General features: G+C 49.3%; 1 protein-coding gene across 2 annotated transcripts in view; it reads left to right on the top strand.

Annotated features, from left to right (window-relative positions):
• Nucleotides 1-26,631, top strand: part of SCAF8 (SR-related CTD associated factor 8) — a 1,763,249-nt gene that overhangs the window by 124,112 nt on the left and 1,612,506 nt on the right. For both annotated transcript variants that reach the window (XR_014963046.1, XM_085611536.1), the window contains exon 3: nt 7,382-7,426. Coding sequence is in view for 1 of the 2 variants with exons in the window: in XM_085611536.1 (XP_085467662.1) it covers nt 7,382-7,426 (45 nt within the window). In the remaining variant the exon portion in view is untranslated. The remainder of the gene's footprint in view (nt 1-7,381; nt 7,427-26,631) is intronic.

Here is a 26,631-nt window from a genome sequence, read left to right as displayed (position 1 = left end):
TTTTCGTCTGATTGGCCTTGGACCTTCAGGCGTCACATTAACCAGAACAAACAATGATGAAGGTGTACATATAGGCAGATAGAGGGCTTCTCAATGCTATCAATTTCTAGCAATGTGATGAAAAGGGGTGGGATGCTGCAGATGAGGAAGGAAGAAAGGGGATAGTGGTTCCTTGTCTCTTTTTTCCTTCTCTCAGGATATGGCATAAATACAGAGTCTGATAGATAAGAGTCTTGTAAAGTGACACATTGGGCTATCTGAGATATAACTGTTGCATGCCCATGTACAAACCACAATACATTTTTGTTACATCAAAAAAGTAGGACTATTCTTTTTTGGAGAAACCTAGCAGTGCTCTAGTAGAGGGTAAAAGCAAAATGCATCTTCGTTTTCAAGCATGGCACACAATTTCATAATGGGTACCACAGGGAAAACCTGCGTAGTCTGATTCCGAGGAAGGTTCTTAAGCTGAGCAAGCACACCACCAGTCTTTTGTTGGATATTGCAGGCCTTTCTTTCCAATTGCTTCTAAACTCTAAACCTGTGGGGTACCACTTGATACTGCATCCTACTGGTTTAATTACAAGTGGTCCCATGATAGGGAAGCGTTGCCTATGATTATTATGCATCATTGATGTCTAAATCTTAATCATCCTGAACCTGCATGACCTTCCCGTTACTGGCGCTGGGTAAGGTCTCTCTCATGGAGCATCAAATAGAATTAAGGGACGGTGATGGTTAATGGCATTGTGGCTGCTGTAAGGCTGGTGGCCTTATCTGCACTGCTCCATGTTCTAGGTTATCATAAAATTAATAAAGTCTTGATTTTGTTACTGTGGTGGAAAATATTTTTCCCATCTAAGTATTCTGTTAAGTGTTGTGCAACGTGGTAGGATCTTTTGGAATATCCTACCTGTTATGAGTGTTATGACAAGGCCTAAATGAAATTACCAGTGAGAAGCTTACAAAACCATCTTTAACTTTGAGTTTTCAGTATTTAACTTTCTGTACAATTACATTCTATAACAGCTGTGACTGTTTCTAAATGTGATGCCATTGGTGCATTATGTTGTCATTCTTCCGCTTCCTCTCCACTGATAATCATTTTGCAACCCATGTGAAAAGTTTCTCTTATTAACGCTCTGGATGTACATGTTTAGGTTCATTTTACCCTGTTAGTTAGATTTCAAGAAAAAGAAAGCAAACTCATGTTAGAAGAAAGACTGGAAAAAAGGAAAAATAATTGAGTACTTTTACTGAGTCCCACCAACTGCCCTTAGTTTTTGAGGCTCAGCCTTAAATAGGTGACAGCCAATACCTTGATTCATACAAGTGCTGCCAAGGTCACCAAGCTTCCCTTTTTTCTTGGTCCTTGTAGGAAGCTTGCTCTTTATATAGTGGACCAAAATGAGGTACACTGTGTAAGGAAGTGGGTTTCTGTTGCAGTAACCCCCCCCCACTTTTTGCCTGATAACTGATGCACTTTTCCTTGGTGTGCCCTGGGCTCCTGCCAATCGGGTGCCCAGGGCCTGTGTTCCTTCCCTAAAAACTGCCTAACAGCCAAAACCCAATTGGCATCTCTGGTCACATGTCAGCCCCTGATAAGTGGTACCCTAGGTACCCAGGACCTTGTGACCAGAGAAGGCCCCTAAGGGCAACAGCACTTATTGTGCCACCCTTATACGCCCTGTACCCTGACACACACACACACTGCCTTTGCAGGCTGAGTGTTTTGGTGCAGAACAAAACAGTCGACATGGCACACACCCCTGTGCGCCATGCCCACAACACACACTGCCCTGGCATACCTCAGTCACCCCTCTAGCTGGGTGCCCTATGCCAGTGGTGTGGGCACAGGTGCATGAGCCCTGTGCCCCTTCAGTGCCCAGGTCCGTTCCTGGGCACTGTAGGTGCAGTACTGCCATTAAGAGTATATGGTGCTGGGAGGTCGTCAACACGAACTCCACAGCACCATGATGGCTACACTGAAGACTGAGAAGTTTGGTATCAAACTTCTCAGCACAGTAAACTCACACTGATGCCAGTGTGAGATTTAGTGTAAGATGCACGACAGAGGGCAACTTAGACCTACAATCCACGTCTTGTCTGAGGGGCTGCATAGGCTGCCACACAGCACACCTGTTGCTGGACCCCTGGGTAGAGAGCCATCCGCTCTCCTTGGCCTGCAACAATGCACATCCTGGGCGAGGTGCTAGGTCTCCTCTCCCAGGAGGGGCAGGGGAAGCTTCAAAGGCATGCCGCCTTTGTGAGCTTCTCCAGGCCACTTGCTGTACTCAGCAACTGACTCCCACCGGTTCTGACCCCCTCTCTGGCAGGAAGATCGGCGGGAAAAGCTAAGTGAGGAAAGGGGGTGTACCTGCCTCTGCCAACCCCACACTTCAGGTGGGAGAGGCGAGGTGAAGCACATCCCCGGGCTCTCACCATCTTGAAGATGGGGAGCCCTGCCCAATCAGGATTAGGCTACTGCCCCCCTCCCACAGGAGAGTGGCAGGCTAGGGGGTGTACCCACCCCAGGGAAGGGACCTAGTAGTCCCTGCCCTTTACCTACCTGTAACGCCCCTAAATTTAGTATTTAGGGGCATCCTGAACCTTCCTTACTCAGATCCCGATCCGAAACCAGCAAGAAGATCAAGAAGCAAGAAGACCTGCCGTGCAGCTGCTAAGAAGAGGACAACACCAACTGTCTTGGCCCAGCTCTACCGGCCTGTCGACCCTCGAACCTGCTCCTGCTAAACCCCGGCATCTCCAGTGGTCAGCAACCTCACAAACCCCGGAGGACCTGGCTACCTTGTGACTCTGAGCAACTGGGACTCCCACGAGCAGTGGTACTGCTCAAAGCAAGTAACTGACCCCTGGCATTAGCCAAGAACCGCAAACCCTGCACACGCCAAGCCTGGCCTGTGCCATAGTGGACAAAGACCCCGAGGACGTCCCCCCAGCGGCTGTGACACCGAATCCAGTACCCAAGGACCCACCTCGACGCTCCTGACGACGCCTGCAGCCTCAGAACCAGAGACCCCTCCAACCACCACCAGCAGAGGGTAAGATTTCCCAATGCCAAAAGGCACCCCTGCACCCGGCGCTCTGTGGCCCCCTGTGCCCAACTCCTGGGTGCCTACCTATCCTCCAACTACCCAACGTACCTCTCGAAGTGGTGTTTGCACCTGAAGAATCTTCGTCCCCGAGCTTGCAGCCTTTGTTCGTTCTTAAGCTTCTCCATTGCAATCCATTGAGCGCCCGACGGCTCAAAAGCACCCTGCACCCAGCCATCCGAGTGGCCCTGGGAGTGCAACTTCACCTCTAACCTACTTCCCCACTTGCCCTGAGCAAGTGACCAGGAGCCCAGCTCCCACAGCTGCGTGGCTTGCTAGCCAGCAACCACCAACCAAGGGCCCCCTGGCTCCCATAGGATAACATTGGGCCTGACTCACTCTGCACCCGGCTGCCCCTGTGCCGCTGAGGGTCTAGCAACTGTACTTACCTGACCCTGGGGGACTCCTGAGTCTATGCCCAGAACCTTAACTCTGCCAGTCGAGTACTTACCCAAAAGCTGATAACTCACTTTTCTTCCATAGGGTAACATTGACTGGTTTCTCTCGGAAATTCTTCCAAGTGTGGAGTTTCTAAACTTTCAAATATTCACCTAAAATCAACCGAGTAACAAACGAAAATACTCACCTGCTATCAGGAGAGATCCAGTGCTGGATCTTGGTGCCCAGCACTGACCCTGAAAAGTAATTACAACCATACTTACAGCTAACCCAATTTTCTTCCATAGGAAACCATTGACTGTTTTTCTGTGAAATTTCTTCTGTCGATTTTTGCAAACTACAAATATTCTTAAAAAATCGCGCCAACTGTGAACGTAATTACTTACCTGTTTTAGATAGATGTCCCAGTGCTGAACCTAGGAGCCCAGTACTGGATTATAAAAGTAACGAGAACATACTTTACCGGCAACTTGAATTTCCTTCCATAGGATAACATTGCCTGATTTATTTCTGAAAAAGTTTGCCGATTTTGCAAACTTACAAATATTAGTTTTAAAATCGCCTGTATAACAAAAACATATTCTTTCAACTGTTTACAGGAGATGTCCCAGTGCTGGATCCAGGATTCAACACTGAGTTAGAAAAAGTAACTATAACCCCACTTACCTGCTATGTGAATTTCCTCCCATAGGATAACATTGGTGATTTTTGCTGAAAAGGATTCGAAGTGTCAACTTTTAAATACAATAATATTCCTTAAAAATCACTACTGTACCCAAAACACTTTTACCCAACTGTTTAGAGGAACTGTCCCAGGACTGAATCATCTAGGATCCAGTCCTGTGGTATGGAAAGTAATCCAAAAAGTAATCTATTGCATTTTACTAGAAATTCCCATTGAGCTCAATGTATAATTGTGTTTAAAATTGTGTTGCCTATTGCAACAACTGTATCTCTTGCATCCAAAGTCTATTGCCTATTGAAAAGTATTTATCTAAAGCCTCTCAATCTGAGAAAGTATATTTTGATACCTATTGTTGGTTCTAAAGGAAAACAACCATATATTTTTATATACAAACTATTGGCCTAGAGTTCAGTTCTTGAGTGTGTGAGACCATTTGCTGGCTGAGTGTGTGCAAGAAATGCTTTACACTGTCCTCTGATACTGCCTTACTGCTCGACCAAGCTACCACTTTAGAGAGTAAGGTTATATCTAACTTTAGCCTCTGCCAAACCTCTGGGGACTGTGGACTCTGTACACACTGTACCTATTTGGGAACCGTATATACAGAGCCACTTATCTACACACTTTGTAAAGAGTCCAGGCAAACCCCAATTGGTTTACAGAGCCAAAAATGATAACCCAAATGCTCTCTCTTTCATGGTAGTGTGGGCGAGCAGTTAGGCGTATCAGAGGGTAGTGCTAAGCATTTTTTGTACTCTCAGAGGCAATGAATAAGACACACACTCAAGAATAAATACGAGACCAATTAAAAAAATAACATGCATTTTTATGTAGGTTTAGATACCAAGAACTCCGTTATCAAGTAAGTACTAATTTAAATACTAATTTTTACCGGTAAGTAAATAATTCACTTCAATGTTTCTTTCCGCAGCAATGCTTCCCTATGGGAAAAAAGCATATGTTGTATACAGTTAATTGTGACCTGTTTCTGGGGTCTTCTTCAGGACTTGGGGTCGTAGGGGGCCAAGGTCCAAAGTACCACCAGTAGTTACCTTCCCTGGGGCGTCTGGCTGCAGAGTTGCTGTTCGGGTTGGTAGCTGTGCACACTGCCTCGGTAGAAAGAAGGGGGGCCACCTAGAAACAGGCTGCAGAGGGGGACTTGGGGACAAGTCTGGAAGCTCCCAACGGGGGGCTCGGGTCACAAGGGTCCTGGGAACAAGGGGGTTCGTTGATACCTGGGCTAGGGCACTTGGGTGCAGGGTGGAAAGGTCGGCTGGCCTCTGTGTGTGTCCTATGGCCTTGCCGTTGTCTGTTTCACGGTTGAGGGTGCAAAATCTGGACGGCTGGGCCACTCTCAAGGAGGGTCTCTGCTGTGCTGATACCCCTCAACGCCTGCTCGGTCTCGCTGCAGTGAGAATCCGGATAAGACTCTCATGGGCTCAGTTTGCTGTAGGTGGCCCGGTACCCCAGGTATTGGTCCTTTGTGGCTCTGTTTGGTCCTGGTGTCCTCTCACTTGGTTGGGTCACAGATCTATCCTTCAGGAGCACAGGATCATATTCCTGGGAGGCTGCTGCGCCGGGCTGGCTGGGGATAGGCAACTCAGTAGACCAGACTTTACATTCTTTCGTGCCTTCAGACTTCAGGGGAGTATGTCTTCTCCTCCGATGGAGATTGCTGGCAATTAGCAAAAGGCTTGCAATCTCCCAGGGTTCTTGGAAGTTGGTCAGCTGCAGGACGAGTCGCTGGTCACGTTTGTCAAGACTTGGTGCAGGCAGTGTTTGCCACCACAAGGCCACAGCAGTATTCAGTTCTCGCTTTTTTCATGACTCTTCTTTGTCCTCTTCTTCTTGAGCCGTTGAATCAAGCTCCTGGTGTCAGAGGTGCCACCTAAATACTCAATTTAGGTGTGTTTCGGGGCGTGACAGTTAGTAGCGAACCTACTACTTACCTTTAAGGTGTCTACACACTCTATACAACCACTATCGGTGGGAAGTGGGGATACCCTGACCAAGTGAGCCTAATTCAAGCCAAAACTGAGATTGTGGAGTTCTAAAAGTTGTGTCCACATCACGTATCCCACCTTAGGGGTGGAACTAGCCTGAGAGGGGAAACACGCCTCCTGATAAGCTAATTTTTCCGCCTGTCTTTGTGCCAAATGGATCCAGGGTAGGGGGTGGCATTTCCCCTGTCTGGGGAAGCCTTGGGTCGCATATCAAAGGCAGCAGAGGCCTTTGAAGCCTCCTTCCTTGTTATGCTGATCACTTAGCCATCCCACTTGAAGGAAGTGACAATACCTCCAGCTGGAGCAGGCATTGTTTCTGCTCTCAAGGCGCAGGCTGTCACCTGCAGGGGGTCATAAACATGCCTGTGGTGGCAAGCTGGTCTACTCCAGTCAGCCAGCACACCAGTAGTTGGTAGGTATTCAGGGGGCACTTCTAACGTGTCCTCTGGGTGCATATATTAATAAATACATCACTGGAATCCGTGTGGGTTTATTAAAACTAGATGTTTAATATCTAAAATCTCTATTTTCAGTGAAGCTATCATTTATCTGGGGAATTCGTAAATACCAGTGTCCAGCACATGTACTCAAAATGGCTTCCCTGTTCACTTGTAATATCTAAGAATCGACGTAGACATCACATGGGCATATCTGCTCATGCAAATATATCCACACATGCGGTATAGTGCAACCTGCCCTAGGGTTGTAAGGTCTGCTGTAGGGGTGACTTACTTGATCTGCATGCAGTGTCTGCAGGCGTAGCACACACTTTTCTCTGCACCATGGCACGCAGCCTGCAATAGTAGGTTGTATATTGGTGCTGAGGGGGCCCCTTAGGGTGGCACAGTACATGCTGTAGCCCTTAGGGACCTTTTAGCCTCCGTGCCCTAGGTAACAGGGGTACCATTTACTAGGGACTTACAGAGGGTGCTTAATGTATTGCCAATTGGAGAAACAGTTGTACAGTTTTAGGAAATGAGGTCTGGCACTGGGCACCTGGATTGCAGGAAACCCATGCACTTCTGTCAAAATTGCATCAGATACCAGGCAAAACGTGGCGATGACCATGTCAAAAAGGGCACTTTACTACTGTCCTGTTGCTCCACCAAAGACAAAAAAAGTTCAATATAATTACATTTCCAAAACAATTGTTCATTGTTTCCTTTTTCTGTTTGTTTCAGTTCTATAAACATGTGGTGCAGAGCGTCGAAAAATTTGTTCAGAAGGTAAGCTAATTTTCTGCAACACATCTTTGAAATTATAATCTGTCAGATGGGTAGCATATGCAGTAATGTGTATCTCCTGCTTAAAAAAACCTGAGTGCTTCAATTCCAGCAAGAAAGGGTACTTCTGACATGGTGTGAAAACTAACACTGGGTCAATCGTTGTCAGTGCACTTGCGTTCTCTTACAGGTGTTAACTTATCTGCTTCTCAGTATTTACCTAGGCTTATTTTGTTCTAAACTGATCTTGGATTATTATTTTTGTTGTTGTCCATGCTCCTATAAAGAGAGCAGCTTTCTGTGCTTGCTAAACTGCCTTTGATCTAATAGGTTTAAGTTTTTAACTTTGAGCCATGAAAGGGCTAAAGGCCCACTCATAGATACATTTGTGACATACTAATTTTGTGGGCATTTGACTGTTGGCAAAAAGGTTTGGTGTAATGTGTGCAGGTGGGTAGATGCAGTTCATGTATGTGTATCTCTGTCTTCAGTTGTTTAAAATACAAACAAGTGGCCTATTTTCATAATGAATATAAAGATACATGATTTCTGATGAATACTTCTGACTGTAGATTCCTTGCCTTTAGAATATTTACCTGGCGCCCAACTGGATCCAGAAGTGGTTCTGCTCCATTAGGTGGCTGGATGCAGGATTGTGTAGGACATGTCCTGCTCCAGAAGCGATAGAGCGGTATACAAGTGCCCCACTGTGCATCAGTGTCAGTGCCTTTCTTTCCGCACCTTGGAACATGGATCCAGAGCTCCGCTCACTTTTTCAACTCGTGACAATGTTTTTCAAATTGGATTTCAGTGTGCAATTGTACGAGGTCCCCACCTAGGATTACAGCATTCTAACCATGCGATGACTGTAGGAATCCGATGTCTGCAACAGAGCATCACGAAGTCTACCTTTGGTGTTTGGGCACGGGACACAACTCAGTCATCCGAATAATGCACAGTCATGCACCCGAAGTCGATGTGGGACAGTGAAGTGAAGCAGCACGCCTCCAAACATTAAAAAAAAAAAAAAAAAAAAAAAAAAGACACCGACTTCGCTTCTTGAGGCTGCTCCTGCGACACGTCTGCTTGGCTGTTGGAGTTGTCCTGTAAGTGCAAGTTAAATAAACTGCATAAGAAGTCTAATCAGGATGTGATCCCGTCCCGCCACTTAGCCTAAAGAGAAGTTGCGAGTACCATTTCAATCTGCTCCCAATTCCGAAGCAGATTTTACACAAGTAGTCCCAATGTGCTGGTTTCCCTGGGCCATCAGTGACTGCAGCAGGTCAGAGCCTCTAAGGAGGCTATGCCGTGCATTTTTAGAACTCTACTGACTCCCTCTGGCTCATTTAGGCTAGAAGGATCAAACGGTTACTGCTGGTGGGTCTGCAGTTATTGCCGTCTGAGCCCTGTGAACCCTTCTGGTTTTGCACCAACTACGGTGACACCCGGACTCCAAGACCCATCCGACTTGCTTTCATTGACGCTTGTACCTGATACCGACTCCAATGGCTTGTACGCTGATACCGACTCCAATGGCTGACCCTGAGCCAAATCAGTCATGCTCAAGACCGCAGAACTATTCCACTCTAGCACCCTTGTCCCTATGCAGTCTGCGTCTCATAATTCTTTCCCACTACTGCAAAGCTGCATTCAGCTGCTCCATCTTTTTGGTTCTGATTCTGATCAGAGTTTGCCACCACCTCGAGATGACACAGGTGATGGTCTACCACCACATTATGATGGCAGTTTATAAACAGACTCACAATGGTCTGTATGCTTGATACTTCCCCCCCCTTATACAGGCTTGACCTTACCCCTTTGAGCACCATTGGAAGCAAGTGCTTCCTTTGCTGTTGTAATCAGTTGTAATTGCTCTTTTTGCCCACCGGTGAACAGGTAGGTGGCCAGATTCCACATACCGACACACAGCAACCCAGCTGTCCATGAAGAGTCAATGTTTCTTTGATTCTGTTCTAGACCATTCGACTAAGTATCGAAGTTAGGCCGCTTGGAAGTATCGGAGAAGGCAGGGCATTCCGAGTCCGTCCTCCTCTATCGGGAGCCAGCTACATTCCTTTCCCTTTCTAGGTCTCTTACCTGTCCAAACAAAGCGGTGGAGAGCAGCCTGCATAGTCCATATTATACCTATTGGAGGATTTAAAGACCGGGCTTGAAAGAGAAAAAGCATTCTTGGTAGGGTAGTCCTCCTTAAGGCCGCAATGTGGCCCAGCAGAGAAAGTGGGTAGTGCTGCCGTTGTTCCAACTCGCCCGCTTCACCAGTTCTTGTTAGTTGAGAGCATTCTTTCACTCTAGGGTTGAACAAAGCATAACTCCCAAGTATGGAATGTACTCAGTCACCCAAATGACTGTATAGGATCGTTTTAAGTTCTCAACTGTTGCTGGGGGGAACTGAGATGTTGAGGGCCTGCAACTTATGAATGTATGCGGAACGCGGAAGCCACCCTGAATTCCTCCATCTCTCTTAGGAAGTGGGGCAAGCTCTGTTGGGGTCGTCTAGCATGACCATTATATTGTCTGTATACAAGCTAATCCAATGCTCCTCCCCACCATGGGGCTTCCTTTGATGCCAGGATGGTCACTCACTCGCTGCGTAAAGGGTCCTATGTATAGAGCGAATAGGAGGGGGAAAGAGGGCAGCCCTGATGTATGGGGAAACTTTCAGAGCTATGTCCATTCACCCTCACTGCGGCCACTGGAAACCTATAGCCGCTCATGAACAATGATCGGAAGCTTTCCCCTAACCCAAAGTGTGCCAGTGTCGCTTCCAGAAAGGGCCAGTGGACCCGGTTGAACGCTTTCTCAGCGTCAACCGAAAGTAGCATGCTAGCCCCCTTCCTGCGATGCACTTTGTCGATAATGTGTAGAAGCTGCTTAGTCTTGTCCACACACTGCCTTGCATAAAGGGATTCAGACAAGCAGCCAGGATTCCCGTAAATAGCTTTACGTCTGCGTTTAAGAGTGAGATAGGGCGTTAACTGGCGCAAAAGCATCTATCCTTTCCGGGTTTGGGGATGATAACTATTGCCGCTTCTTGAATCGAGGGTGGGAGGATAGCCATGTGCACAATATCATTAAAGAACTGTGTGAGAATTGGGGCTAAGTCTGAGCAGAAGATTTTATAGAACCCCGAGGAGAAGCCGTTCTGGGGATTTCAGAGTTTTCTGTCTAGAAATAGCGTAAATTACCTCTTCAATGCGGATGGGGTCATCTAGGGAGGCCGCTTGAGCTTTTCAGGTGGGATGTCGCTGCTGAGATTTGGTAGTGGGAGGGGATTTCGGAGGGAGGGGGGGGGGGGGGAGAACTGCGAGTTCCAGGATGCTTAGGAATCCCTGAAGTGCGCCGCTATTTGGGCGTCGCCTTTTATCATTTTTCTGTCCACGGAAAGGAGGGAGTCCACTCTAGCAATCTCTCTGGGCTTGAAGTATGGTCACGAGGAGCCTTCCGCATTTATTCCAATTTACGTAAAAGGAGTGTTTTAGACGGAGAAGTGAGTATTCAGCCATATCCAGGTTTAGGCTTGCCAATTGTTTTCTTGTGGCCCTTAACGGACGCCATATCCTTGGGGCTCCTGTACGACGGTGTATGTGTTCTAGTTCTCGGACCTGCTCCTGGAATTTAGCCCTCTTTGCCTTGCGTTGGTGATTTTCAGCTGCAGAGATTGCTATGATCTCCCCCCCCCTAACCCCCCCCCCCCCCTTCCCCATGACCGCCTTTTAAGGCATCCCATAGAATAGATGTAGAGATGTCACGAGTGTCATTAAGTTGCATATAATCGCGTATCGATTTTTGGATCTGTATGGACACCTTTGCTCTTTGCAGCAGAGTCTACCGGAGTCTCCATTGTCACCGCACTTCTCTCTGTTTGAGGTTATGCAGCTCCAGTGTTAGCGCAGAGTGGTCAATAAGAGATCTGGGTTTGATCTCCACCGACCGGGTAAGTTGCTGTATGCTTTGAGTCCCCAGAAAGTAGTCCACGACCTATGAGTATGTGAAAAAAGGTACAGTCCCGAGTTTGGAGATGTAAGCCCCTCCATAGGTCAATCAACCCCTCCTCCCTCAGCCAGTCCAGGCCCTCATCGGTTAGGGTCCCCGCCCGCATCTGTTAGGGCCCCTGCCCTGCCTTCTTCGGAACCAGAGTGATCTAGGTTATTGTTGAGGACTATGTTAAAGTCGCCTCCTAGTAGGACTAAACGGTATTGGGATGTGAGGGTCTCTTCTAGGGCAGCTCGGATTAAGTGTTCCTGGCCCTCATTAGGTGCATACAGGGATACTAGAGTGAGTGTCCGTGCTCCCCATTGTATTTAGTATTCCAGAAGGTGACCTTTAAGATCGAGAAGTTTAGTTTCGATGGATCCCCGAAACCTATGGGTGAATAGGATTTCCACCCCAGCTGCCTAACGCCCCGTGGAAGACTAGAATTGGTGTGGGAATGCTTTAGGTTCCAGGCATGTGAGCTGCTGAATTCACATCTGTGCATAGATCGCCGCCTAGTGTTGGGTCCGGATGATTGCATATTGTTGTCCTGGAAGAGTCTTCGAAGTATCACGAGATAGGTGGCTCCTCCCCTGGACTACAGTGCGCATGGGCATCCTCTCCATCCTCAGATTGTTTTTTTCCGCCATTGGGTTTGGATGTGCTTATCTTAGCTCAAGTTAGGGAAACTTTATTGAATGCCAAAAGCCTTTAGATATCGTCGGTATCGTTTGTGTTCGGTATCGATAAATTATTATACCTGTTCTCGAACTTATTCACCCTTCTCGGACCGAGTTTCAGTCCGAACATTGATCGACGTTCGAAGATGGAATCAAGGACTCCCTTCAAGAGATGTCCTCTATGTCACGCAAAATATCCACACGTTGATGTCCATCCGGTGTGTAACAAATGTTTATCACCGCATCATGATGAGACCAGGTGTATGGCCTGCGCCCGGTTCCGGTTGAAAAAGACCCTTCGGAATAGATGAGCGGCTAGATTGGAGGCCAAAAAATCGGCGCCTAACCCGGTTAACATATTCAGCACCGAGGATGAAGAAGTCGAGAGCGTCGAAGAGGTAGAATCGGGTCCTGCTTCGGAGCATGACTCCCAATATGACGACGAAGATGAGGAGATCTTCGAGGACTAAGACGTCGTCGACGAGGTAGGAGACGACGATGAGGCCCTTGGGGCCGAGGAAGATAGCTCAGGCGAGGAGCTAGGCCAATCCTTCGATGCGGAGGCCGAGGGAGATAGTCTTGATAAGGCTCAGGTCGAGGGATCGCCTGCGGGCCTTACCCAAGATCGGTCGGATCGTTCTACAGCCCCGCCTGAAGGCCCGGCTTCGAACATTTCAAAAGAGCCAGAATTATCGAAAAAGACTGGAGTCGATTCCGTGAAATCGAAACCAAAACCTGCACCGGTCAAATCGAAACCGAAAGTGCAACTGGTTCAGGTCGGATCAAAGGCATCGAAACCTTCCAATCTGTCGACACACAAGAAGGACATCGGAGCCGAACAAACAAAGAAGGACTTCGGTACCGAAAAACCAAAAAAGGACTTCGGCACCGAGAAACAGAAGAAGGCCCTCGGTCCCGAGAAGACGCAGAGGCCTATAGCACCGAAGGTTGGGGCACCAACGACCAAGGTCAAGGTGGTCGATCCGACTACATCCACACCGAGGAGTGCGGAGACTGCCAAAATACCGGATCAACAAGGCGTCGATCCCAAACTTCGGATCGAAGCCCCGAAGACAGTAAAGAAACAGGAGACCGCGTCGAGGCCTGTCTCCAAAGAGCCTGTCGGATCAAAAGCACCGTCGGCATTCACGTTGCAACAGGTGTCGGAGTCCCTAAAGCGCATCAGGGAACGGGACACTCTCGAACCGAAAACGGGTCCCGAACCGAACAAGGTCGCCAAGGCTCACTCGGCGCCGGCACCGATCAAGTTTGGATTGCCACCTCCGGGGGCACCTAAGATGTTCGAACTTAGGAAGAGTATCGAACAACCAAGAACGGTGTCCACAGAAAGAACAGATGTCGAAGACTCACAGGACCAGTTTATCGACGTAGACACTGGTAGACTGTTGTTCCGCAAGCGGAAAATTGTTGAATCATACAAAATTCCACTAAAAAGGAAAATGGCGTCAGGTTCGACACCAGTGCTTGTGGAACCTTACCACACATATGATCAGGAACCACAATCCTTTTCTCCCGCACACTCGGAGGCGGATGCAGGAGAGGGCTATACTGAGGATACCACTTATCCTGTGGATAATGACCCTGATGAACAACAGCAAGACCAGGATCAAGCATGGGGACACCCTAATGACCCAGGAGACCCACAAGATGCTCCTGACACTCATCTTTATAATGTAAAACCATCTCCTACTGAAGATACTGCTGCTTTTAACGCCCTCATTGAAAGAGCGGCTGCCAATCACGGAGTGGAACTTCATTCTGACTCTGTGGAAGAGGATTTCTTGGAGGACACGTTCTCCACATCAGAAAGAACGGTCAAGACTCTACCAGTGTTAAAAGGGGTTATTAAACATGCTAAGGACATCTTTAAGGAGACGACCAGAGCACGGGTATTGAACCCGAGAATAGAGGAAAAATACAAACCAGCCCCAGGAGACCCAATATACATTAAGGGTCAATTGCCGTTGGACTCAATGGTAGTTTCTAATGCTTGCAAGAGAGCTAACTCGCAGACTACCGGTGATGCTCCTCCTCCGGACAAGGAGTCCAAAGTGCTAGAAACATCAGGAAAAAGGATAGCCGCACAAGCAGCAAACATCTGGCGCATTGCCAACACTCAGGCACTCCTGGCCAGATACGACAGGTCACACTACGATACCCTAGAAACACTGCTAGAACACCTACCAGATGACTACAAGATGGAGCGGAGCTCCTCATCAGAGAGGGACAACTCATTACAAATGCGTCCATCAAATGCGCACTAGATGCAGCTGACACTGCAGCAAGGGCAATCAACACTAGTGTGATGTTGAGGAGGCACGCATGGCTGAGAATATCAGGTTTCAAACCTGAAATTCAAACTAATATCTTAAATCAACCAGTCAACCCAGACTTTTTATTTGGCCCCGAGGTTGACACTACACTAGAAAAGATTAAAAAGGATACTGAAACTGCGAAATCTATGGGGGCTCTACAGTCGCAGCAGTTTCGGAGTGGCTCCTTTCGTCGCCCCGGGAATAGAGGAGCAGTTAGAGGTCAGGGGTCCCAGCAGCAGTACAATAAAGGAGGTACCCAGAGTACCTATAATAAGAACAATAGGGGTGGATATCGTGGATCCAGCACCAAAGGCAGAGGACGAGGACACAACAACACCAAGTCCTCTGCCAATAACAAACAGTGACGTCTTGTCACTGCCCCCCGACCACATAACACCGGTCGGGGGGAGACTCCAACAGTTCCTGCCAGTCTGGAGATCCATCACCACAGACAGGTGGGTCAGAGAAATTGTCCAGTACGGTTTTTGTCTGGAATTAACATCCAATCCACCCAACATACCACCAAGACACCGTCCTATGTCCGCAGAGCACTTGGCATTATTGCAGCAGGAAGTACTAAGTATGCTGCAGAAAGGAGCCATAGAGCTCGTGCCTGTAGAACAACGAGGGTCAGGGGTGTACTCTCTGTACTTCTTGATCCCAAAAAAGGACGGGTCTCAGACCTATACTGGACCTAAGACCGCTCAACCAATACATTCTGTCAGAGCATTTTCTTATGCTCACCCTCCAGCAGGTTCTGCCGTTACTCAGTCAGGGAGACTTCCTAGCAACACTGGATTTGAAGGATGCGTATTTCCACATACCCATACACCCATCACACAGCAAATATCTCAGGTTCACTCTTCAGGATCAGCATCATCAGTTCAAAGTCCTCCCTTTCGGAGTAACAACGGCGCCCAGAGTCTTTACCAAGTGCCTAGCGATATTGGCTGCACACTTAAGAAGACAGCACATTCACGTCTTCCCTTACCTGGACGACTGGCTTGTTCAGGCAAAGTCAGCCCAGCAGTGTGCCAGCCACATATCCCACACCATTCACCTTCTTCACAGTCTGGGATTCTCACTGAATTATCCAAAGTCACACCTTCAACCCGCCCACGTACGGCAGTACCTAGGCGCGACCATAGACACTCTGGCAGCCAAAGCTCAGCCAAATTTAGTGAGGATCAACAGCATGCAACTGCTGATAAAGAAGTTCAGACCTCAACACTCCCTTCCAGCGCGAGTGTTCATGCAGTTGATAGGCATGATGGCCTCCTGCATCTTCATAGTCCCGCACGCGAGACTACATATGCGCCCGCTTCAGGAGTGCTTGGCACGTCAATGGAATCAGACTCAAGGACAGTTGAAAGACCTAGTGTTGGTGAGCGGTCGGGCATACAACTCTCTGCATTGGTGGAATCCACAAAACCTTTGCAAGGGCCGACCGTTCCAAGAGCTTGTTCCACAAATAATACTGACGGCGGACGCGTCTCTCCTGGGATGGGGAGCTCATGTACTCAATTACACAGTGCAGGGACTATGGACGACACAGCAAAAGAAGATGCACATCAACCTTCTGGAACTGATGGCGATCTTCCATGGCAATGAAGGCATTCAAAGTACACTTGTGCAACAAAGTCGTGTTGATCCGGACGGACAACATGACTGCCATGTACTACATACAGAAGCAGGGAGGAACACACTCTCCAAAGTTGTCTCATCTGGCTCAGAGCATGTGGAGGTGGGCCATTCAGAGGAACATGTTTCTCATGGCAGAACACCTCCCGGGCAAGGACAACCAAATGGCGGATCTGCTCAGCAGACACAGCCACCAAATGCACGAGTGGGAGCTACATCCATCAGTACTCCAACCGTACTTCCAGCAGTGGGGTCATCCAGAGATGGACCTATTCGCCACAAGGGAAAACGCAAAATGCCAAAGCTTTGCCGCCAGGTTCCCGCATCCACAGTCGCAGGTCAATGCGATATGGATGAACTGGTCAGGCAGATTTGCGTACGCTTTTCCCCCAGCGCCATTAATACCGCTAGTGGCACGCAAACTAAGGCAACACTCAATGACACTCATCCTGGTTACTCCAATGTGGGCACGCCAGCCATGGTACACCACGTTGCTAGAGCTTTCCGTGGTGCCGCATCAAAGACTGCGGCTAACACCCAAACTTTTAACACAGAACCATGGCGAAATTCAGCACCCAGATCCGCAACAGCTGAACCTGGCGATCTGGCTCCTGAAGTCTTAGAGTTTGGCTACCTGAACCTGCCTCCAGAATGTATGAATATCATCAAGGAGGCCAGGAGACCCACGACCAGAGCTTGCTATGCGGCTAAATGGAAAAGATTTGTCATTTACTGTAAAAACAATGACATTAATCCGCTGGATGCATCCATTCAGAACATCATCTGTTACCTGTTACACCTATACCGATGCAATCTGGCATACAGCTCCATCCGTATACATCTCACCGCAATAGCAGCCTATCTTCAGAACAGGCAGCACCTCTCTTTATTCAGAGTGCCTGCCATCAAAGCCTTCTTAGAGGGACTCAAAAGAGTGCTTCCTCCAACACACCCACCGGCACCGGTGTGGAACCTGAATGTGGTCCTCACCACATTGATGGGTCCACCTTTTGAACCTCTACATTCATGTGAGATTCAATTCCTCACATGGAAAGTAGCTTTCTTAGTGGCAATCACTTCGTTGAGAAGAGTTGGTGAACTCCAGGCACTAACCATTCAAGAGCCATTCATACAGGTTCACGCAAACAGAGTTGTACTACGTACCAACTCCACATTCATGCCTAAAGTGATATCGCAGTTCCACATGAATCAGACTATTGAACTGCCTGTTTTCTTTCCAAATCCAGAAAATGTCGCAGAGAGAATGCTCCATACACTAGATGTAAAGAGGGCCCTCATGTACTATATAGACAGAAAAAAGGATTTTGGGAAAACAAAACAACTGTTCGTTGCATTTTCTCCACAACACAAGGGCAACCCCATTTCCAAAGCAGGGATAGCCAGATGGATCGTTAAATATATTAAAATTTGCTATCAAAAAGCTAAACGCACATTAACGATTCCTCCAAGAGCCCACTCAACACGAAAGTTAGGGGCGTCCATGGCTTTCCTAGGGAACATTCCTTAAGAGGAAATATGTAGAGCAGCCACATGGTCCACTATACATACATTTACTAAACACTACTGTGTAGATGTACATTCAAAACAGCAGGCAGCTGTAGGACAGGCTGTTCTGAAGACCCTTTTTCAGACTGCTGCAGCTGACACGGGCAGCCGCCGCTAATGGAGGGACTGCTATGTAATCTATGCACAGATATGAATTCAGCAGCCCACATGCCTCGAACCGAATATGCTACTTACCAGTATGCATCTGTTCTTGGCATGTAGGGCTGCTGACATTCATATCGCCCACCCTCCTCCCCGGCGCCTGTAGCGGCTGCAGCACTCAGAATTACTGTATGGCATGGTAATCACTTCCTGTATCTACTCCATCACTGCCACAATGGCGAAAAACAATCTGAGGATGGAGAGGATGCCCATGCGCACTGTAGTCGAGGGGAGGAGCCACCTATCTCGTGAAACTTCGAAGACTCTTCCAGGACAACAATATGCAATCCTCCGGACCCAACACTAGGCGGCGATCTATGCACAGATATGAATGTCAGCAGCCCTACATGCCAAGAACAGATGCATACTGGTAAGTAGCATATTCGATTCGAGCCTGTGGTAATCCCCTGCTAGGAGATGGGTCTCCTGAAGGAGACAAATGTCAGCCTCATTATGTTCTAAATATGATAAGAACTGACCTCCTCTTGACTGGGTTGTTAAGTCCCTTCAAGTTGAGGGAAAGCAACTTCAGATGGTCAGCGGGTGTTATGGTACGAGTGTACTATCATACCAAATGCCTCTCTAGAATTCTTCTGGTCAGGAAAGTGTACTACTGTATGTGTTGGACCCTCAAGACCCTTCAGCATATGTAGGTTATCAACGACTTCGTCTGATTCTGTAACCCTCCGTGTTATTGCGGTTTGGTACTTATCAAACATTAATATTGGAACAGAACACAAACAGTCTCTGGAAGGGGTGGGACCTTGGATTTGGTCCAGGCCACTTCCAGGGCAAGACAAAAGGTGGGGTCCATGTTGACCATTAGCGTCTATAAGGGGTCCGTACCCCTCTCGGACCTCGGATGGCCTCCGTCGTGTACCTTTTCACTGTGTATGGTTTAACCTCGACCTCCCAGTCTATGTGGTCTTGCGCCAGATCTCCCGCCAGGCTCTCCAACACTGCTTTTCTCTCTTTGTTGCGGAGTCTGGCTTAGGAAGGCCTCTGCCCCATGGTCTCCTTCTCCATCGAGGTCAACTACCAGGCCCAGACTCTGACCTAGCCTTATTCCCAAGAGGCCACTCAGGAGAATCTATCTGGGGAGGATTGCAAGCTGCTTTAAGGGAGCGCAGTGAATGAGCCTTTCCTTCCCAGTTGAAAATTAGACGTAAAGGGTGGCCCCATGAGTATGCGGCATTGTGTTCTCGAAGATGGGCAGTCACCAGGTGGAACTCCGTCCGCTCGTGCAACGTGATCGTCGAGAGGTCTTGAAAAAGTTGTAATGGGTGGCCATGGAAGTGTACCGGGTTGCCGTCCCTCACCTTTCGAAAGATGCAGTCCTTCAGGGGGGAAGCTGTGAACACACACTAAGATATCTGGAGGGGACAGGTGTCCATCATTGGGTGAACTCTGTCCAATCTAATTTCGGAGGCATGTGTCTCTCCCAGGATCTGTGCAAAAAGCTCTACCACGTATTCCTCCACGTTTACTTCCTCTGTGGCGGTCAATGTGATCCTAATTCTAATATTATTACGTCTTTATCTATTTTCCAGATCCTCTGCATGGGTCTGAAAATCTATCTGTTGGTCCATGAGGCAAATGACTTCCTGTCTGAGCTGCTCAATTTCTTTCTCCCTGGTGATCTCATGGCTTTCTAGGGAGTCCACCCTGTCCCTCAGTTCCGAGATCTCTTTCCGTACCCCCTGTAGATCTTGCGCCAGGTCTCTCTTAATCGCCTTTAAGTCCTCCCTCGTAGACGAGAACAAGGTCTCCATGTATGACCTGGTGACCAGTGCATTCCTTCCTTAGTCGTCTCCCAGAGGCTGAGGGCCGCCGCAGGGTATGTGGGGATCCACAGATGGAGGGGCAGGTTGTTTGATGAGCATGTCTTTCAGGGAGCGGTGTTTCTTGGCCCAGGGCGCTGCCATGTCTGTCGCGTTTGTGTAGGCCCTGCTGCTCGCTACTGGACGTTAGCAGTGTGAAAGATCAAGTGTGCAGGCGAGGTTGTTTAGGCTAGTGTGAGGTGCAGGGGGCTCTATGATCACAGTTATGCAGGTGGTTGCCCCCTCAACGACTCAGATGAGGGGAGTCAGACTGCTCATTCCATTGGGGCGCGAACACATGCCTCTGTTGTGTGGGGGTTGCTACTCGCCCATGTACTTGCACCCACCAGCCTTGAAAACAGGCTTTTAAAAGTGCTACCAGAGGCTTTTCCTGGCCTCAAGCTTGCATGCACGTGCGCGTGCACGCTCGCAGCCGCCATGTGGGGTTCTGTCAAGGCTCATTAAGCCTTGCGTGCCTCTCCGCGCTTCAATTCCCTCCCCCTTCCCCCCACCACAGATCGCGTCACTCTGCTTTCATGGCAGCGCATCCGCCTGACTTTAACGGCCGCGCGGCCAATGCTTATTTTTTTTTATATATCCAAATATACACAGTTCATGCAAATCACACATTTTTGCAGCGTGAATCTTTCTGGATTCACTATGCTGTGCATTATTCCGCGATCTTGTGGTTGGGTCCGGATTCGTAGTCTTTTCTTTGTTTTTTTTTTTTTTTTTTTTTTTTTTTTGTAGCCCAGGTGGGCGTCGACGTCCACCATTTGGTGCACCTCCCGTGACGTCGTCGTGCTTCCTGCGGAAGTCCCACCTTTGGGGCGCCATCTTCAGATTCTTTTTTCCGCCGTTGGGTCTGGATCGACATCGGGAAGCTCCAGAAATTCACTCGGAGGAAGAAGGAAGAAAAGCGAGTTTCATCGATAGAATCAAGAGAAGACATCAGAGATTGAACAGATTTCATCAGGAGCGCTAAGAAAGAGGACCAGCGAGCCTTTTTCTTCGACAGCCCTGGAGAATGCACGCTCAGAGACCCTGAGCGAAATGGACAAGACGCCATTCAAGTTCTGCCCAAACTGCCACCACAAGTTCGCGCAGAGAGACCAGCATCCGGTCTGCAACCTCTGCCTACCGGTCGATCACCAGAGTATCGACTGCAACGCCTGCTCAGCCTTCGCGCCGAAGACACTCAGGGTGAGAGAGCGGCAGAGAAGGGCCAACGCCAACATGGACGGCAAGGGGAAGCCCCCGACGCTCTACGCTCTGGGCCTCTCCTCAGACGACGAGGACAACGTCGCCGAGACAGCCGAAAACTTCACGGTCGTAGAGACCGACAAGAAAAAAGAAGACGAGGTAAGAGAATCGTCGAGCGCAAAACAAAAAGTACCTCGACAACACGAGGGTGACTCGAGAAAAACTGAGTCAAAGTCCACGAAGGGAGCCCCGGCGCCGAAAGCTTCGACGTCCAAGGGGGGAACTTCGGACAAAAAGCCCAGCGGATCCTTACAAAAGGACTCCCAGGTGCAGAAAGACGCCGAAAGGCAAGGGTCGTCGAAATCATCCCATGAAACGGGCCGATCGACGCAGAAAGAACGTTCGACGTCGACGCAAGTTTCATCGAAAAGACCCGCGGTCGACGCCGAAAGCATCTCCGAAATGGAGAAAAAGAAGAGGCGGCTCGAGGCCGAAATGGAGAACATCCTTCAAAGGAAGAAGGAGTTCGACGCCAGGATGAAGGAATTCAAGATTCCAACAGTTTCATCGGCGGACGTCGTCGAGGTCGAAGAGGAGTTCGACGCCGAAGGGCTGACAAGGGATCTCGAAGAAGAGGAGGAGCCCTATTATGAGGAAGAAGCCGAGGAAGAAGACCAACAGTCGTTCTTCGAATCGGCGGCATCTACCAGCAACGACGTCGAATGGCACGATCTCGACACCGAAAACCCGGAGGAGCCCGTGGACACGTACCCCTCGAGGCCTTCGCCACCCGACGACATCGGGGTATACAATATGGTGGTGAAGAGCGCAGCACTGGCCTTCGGCGTCAAACTCGACGAGGAGAGGCCGAAAGCCGATTTTCTCGTCGAAACACTGCTCCCCATCCAGACTAGGAGTCAGTTCCTCCCCATGCTACAAAGCGTGATGAACCAGGGGAGAGAAGCCTTCAAGGAGCCTGCCACCTGCCGGTCGATCACACCCAGGACAGAGAAGAAATATAAGCACTCCTCCCTGGACCCACCTTACATCAAGGGTAGCGTCACAGCAGACTCCATCATAGCCTCCACGGCCAGGAGAAGGGCCAACGTTCCAGCAACTTCGGGCCCACCTCCGGATAAAGAGAGCAGGAGGATCGACCTCACAGGCAGAAAGGTCGAGAGGAACGCCGCAATGCACTGGCGCATGGCGAATTCGAATGCACTCCTCAATAGACACCAATACCAACACTGGGATGAGATGGGGGAGCTTGTAAAGCACCTCCCCGAAGAATACCGCCAGAGAGCCTCTCACCTGGTGGATGAAGGAAAGAACATCGCCAACTCCTGTATAAAGACGGCGTTGGATGGGGCAGAGACTTCAGCAAGACTCATGGCCATAGGGGTCACAGAGAGGAGGCATGCATGGCTAAGAATCTCGGGATTCAAACCGGAAGTGCAGAACAACAGCCTTGGCACCCCCTTCAACGGAGAGACACTGTTCGGAGCAACGGTGGACGAAAAGCTCACCCAGCTCAAGAAGGAAAACGAGACAGCGAGGTCCATGGGGGCCCTACAGCTGAGGGGAATGAGACGAGGTAATCCCTCGAGGAGACCCTACGGTAGGGGTACAAGCCAACAAGGGACATCGCACCAGGCGTTCCAACAAGGTCAGCAGGGCGAAGGTCACGGTCAAGGTCAGCAGAAGCAAAGCTGGCAATATCAACCTTGGGGCCAGTCCTTTCGCGGGAGAGGGAACAGACGTGGCCAAAGGAGGAGAGGGGGCGATCAGCCCTCCTCGAAGTGACTCAGCACGCAAGAAGACGCCTACCCTCGTCAAGTCCCCAAGGGTGAGGCGCAGAAAAGTGTCATCAGGGGGAAGAGAAGATTCAAGAGCCTACGAGCATACGTCACCAGTAGGCGGAAGGCTGATGTTCTACCTTCAGGAGTGGCGGCGCATAACCACAGACAAGTGGATACGGAACATCGTGCAGTACGGATACTGCGTAGACTTGGAGAAAAGACCTCCAAACAGGAAACCGAAAGGAAGACAGAGATCTGCCCAAGAACTGGCAATACTCAGAGAGGAAACGCGGAAACTCCTACAAAAGGGAGCCATAGAAGCAGTGCCGTTCGGGGAACGCAACAAAGGGGTCTACTCAAACTACTTCGTGGTTCCGAAGGTAGACGGAGACCTCAGGCCCATACTGGACCTCCGTTACCTAAACAAGTTCATAAGAACGCAAAGGTTCAAAATGACTTCACTGCAGGAGGTACTGCCACAGATAAGAGAAGGGGACTTCATGGTCACCGTGGACCTCAAGGATGCCTACCTTCACATCCCAATAAACAGAAGGCACAAGGGCCTTCTAAGATTCAACATCGAACAGGAACACTACCAGTTCACGACCCTGGCCTTCGGATTAAAATCAGCGCCAAGGGTCTTTACAAAATGCCTGTCGGCGGTAGCGGCACACCTACGAAAGCAGGGCATACACGTATACCCATACTTGGACGACTGGCTGGTCAAGGCAAACTCACGCGAGAAGTGCGAGAGGCACGCAAAACGCGTAACGGACACCCTCACAAATCTGGGATTTTCCATCCACTGGGGAAAATCATCGCTGGAACCGGAACAGGTAAAGATTTTCCTGGGGGCACAGATCTGCTCCCTCAACAGCACAGTAGTGCCCAGCGACAGGAGGACAGATGCCCTACTGAAGGAGACGCAGCTCTACCAGAAGGGGCGAGCTCTGACAGTGAGGGCGGTGAGCAAGATGATGGGGATGATGGCGTCCTGTATCCAGCTGGTGCCGAATGTACGCCTGCACATGAGACCATTCCAGGAATGGCTGCAACAGCAATGGTCACAAGCAAACGGAAGTTGGGAGGATCTAGTGGTTGTTACGCACGCAGTGCAGGAGGAGATAACTTGGTGGAACAGAGACAACATAACAACAGGGAGAAGCCTGACACCACCAAGCCCAACAGTGACCATTACCACGGACGCATCGCAGATGGGATGGGGAGCGCACATGGACAACCTCAGAGTGAGGGGTCTATGGGCTCCGGCAGACGCGGTCCGCCACATCAACTACCTCGAGTTGAAAACGATACTGCTAGCCCTGAAGGCATTCCAGAGACACCTGTGCGGGCAGAGGGTGTTGGTACAGACAGACAACACCACGGCGATGTTCTACATCAACAAACAAGGGGGGACACAGTCGTTTCCCCTCTCATCCCTAGCTCAGGAGATTTGGAGATGGGCCATACCTCTCAGGATAGATCTACTGGCAATTCACCTACCGGGGAAGGACAATGTGGAGGCAGACTGGCTGAGCAGGCAGACCTCAGCATCACACGAGTGGGAGCTCAATGGCCAGGAAACGGAGAAACTCTTCCGGAGATGGGGGACTCCCACAATAGACCTTTTTGCAACACGCCACAATGCAAAATGCCAAAGCTTCGCGTCCAGGCAACCAGATCAGCAATCCAAGGGAAATGCCCTATGGATAAGCTGGACGAGGACATTTGCCTACGCCTTTCCACCGATACCCCTGTTGCACAGAGTGCTCGACAAGTGCAGAACCAGCAACATGACTCTGATCCTGGTGGCCCCACAGTGGGCGAGGCAGACATGGTTCTCACAGATTCAAGAAATGGCGCAAGGCAATCCGTACAGGTTCGAGAGAAGAAAAGACCTGCTCTCAATGCAAAACGGGGAGGTCCTGCACCCAGAGCCAGAGACCCTCAACCTAGCAGCATGGCTCCTGAAGACCTAGAGTTCGCACACCTAAGGTTACCTCAGAGCACTATGCGAGTGCTACGGGAGGCAAGGAAACCTACTACAAGAAAGTGCTACAGCGCAAAGTGTAAGAGATTCACGGTGTGGTGCAGGAAGAAGGGCCTGCACAACAGAATGACAAGAGACTCAACTGTGCTGAGGTACCTCACACACCTTCTAAAGAGTAACCTCTGCTCGAGCTCCCTAAGGGTGCACCTAGCAGCGATCGTTGCCTACACCAGAGGTGAGAAGGGTGGAAGTTTCTTCAGCTCGCAGGTGGTGAAGAGATTCATGGAGGGAGCCAAAAGAATGGCACCCCCGAAAAGGTTGCCGCCGCCGGCATGGAATTTAAACGTGGTTCTGACGGAGCTCATGAAGGCGCCGTTTGAACCCATTCACAAGGCCAATCTACAAATGTTGACGATGAAGACTGCCTTTCTAGTGGCCATAACCTCACTACGCAGAGTGAGCGAGCTTCAAGCACTAACGCTACAGGAGCCCTACATTCAAATTCACAAGGACAGGGTAGTCCTGAGGACGGACCCACACTTCATGCCCAAGGTAGTGTCGGCGTTTCACATGAATCAGAGTATCCAGATACCGAGTTTCTTCCAAAACCCGACTACAAACGCAGAAAAGGCCCTGCACACCCTCGATGCCAGAAGAGCGGTGATGCACTACATTGAAAGAACCAAGGAACTCAGGAAGTCGAAGCAGCTGTTTGTGTCCTTTGCTACTAGCTTCATGGGTAGACCAGTGACCAAGGGCACCATCGCTAGGTGGATTGCCCTCACTATTCAATTCTGTCACAAACAGGCTGGACAGGAGCTAACGGAGGGGCCCCAAGCTCACTCCACAAGGAAGAAGGGGGCCACAGTTGCCTTCCTGGCAAACACGCCCATCCAAGACATTTGTCTCGCAGCAACTTGGGCATCTGTGCACACGTTCACAAAGCACTACTGCGTGGACATTCAAATGAATAAGGAAGCACAGGTCGGACAGAAGGTGCTACAACACGTTTTCAACGACCAGCGATCATCTTCCACCCAGCCACCACAAAAATAGGAAAACCGCTACAAAGTCTATGCACAGCATAGTGAATCTAGAAAGATTCACGCTGCAAAACGAAAAGTTTCTTACCTGTCGGTGTAGTTTTGCAGCTTGAAGATCTTTCTGGATTCACTAGCGAACCCACCCACCTCCGCCAGGAAGATGAGGCTGGAGGAAGAGGGGGTGAAATGGATAGGATCAAATAGGTGGATACGTACAGAAATATGGACAAAAGGATTAATCAATCGCCTAGGGTTAAAAAAAAAAAAAAAAAAAACAGGGAAAAAAGAACCCGAAGATGGCGCCCCAAAGGTGGGACTTCCGCAGGAAGCACGACGACGTCACGGGAGGTGCACCAAATGGTGGACGTCGACGCCCACCTGGGCTACAAAAAAAAAAAAAAAAAAAAACAAAGAAAAGACTACGAATCCGGACCCAACCACAAGATCGCGGAATAATGCACAGCATAGTGAATCCAGAAAGATCTTCAAGCTGCAAAACTACACCGACAGGTAAGAAACTTTTCGTTTTGGCAGTTGGAATCCGTATTCATGTATGTGTCCAAGAACACACATTCCTGGATTCCCAACACACCAGTTCAAAGGCGAACTCACAGAACCAATTATAGAAACGGGTGGCTGCTGGGATGCATTTTATACGCTTTGGCATATCTTCCTTAAAAAAGCACAGAAGTTGTCGGCGAACTGAGAGTAAGTATTATCTATTGCACTGCAGTTTCACTGCAAGTGTTCATTTGGTGATCAATTTCGCTGCCTAGTACTACGAACCGTAGAGCTATGTTGTTTGAACGGTCTGTGGTAATAGTCTTTGTGATAGAAGTGGTGCACGCGCGCCCCCTGCTGTTCTTTCAGTCCGTTAATGATGAGTTCATTCTGTAGGGCAGTGCTTTCCAAATGGTGTGTCGCGACACGTTAGTGTGTCGGCTGGCGGCTGTAGGTGTGTCACACAACGTGGTC

The sequence above is a fragment of the Triturus cristatus genome, chromosome 6 (genome assembly GCF_964204655.1).
Source record: "Triturus cristatus chromosome 6, aTriCri1.1, whole genome shotgun sequence".
NCBI classification, from domain to species: domain Eukaryota; kingdom Metazoa; phylum Chordata; class Amphibia; order Caudata; family Salamandridae; genus Triturus; species Triturus cristatus.
This window is presented reverse-complemented; position numbering and strand designations above follow the sequence as displayed.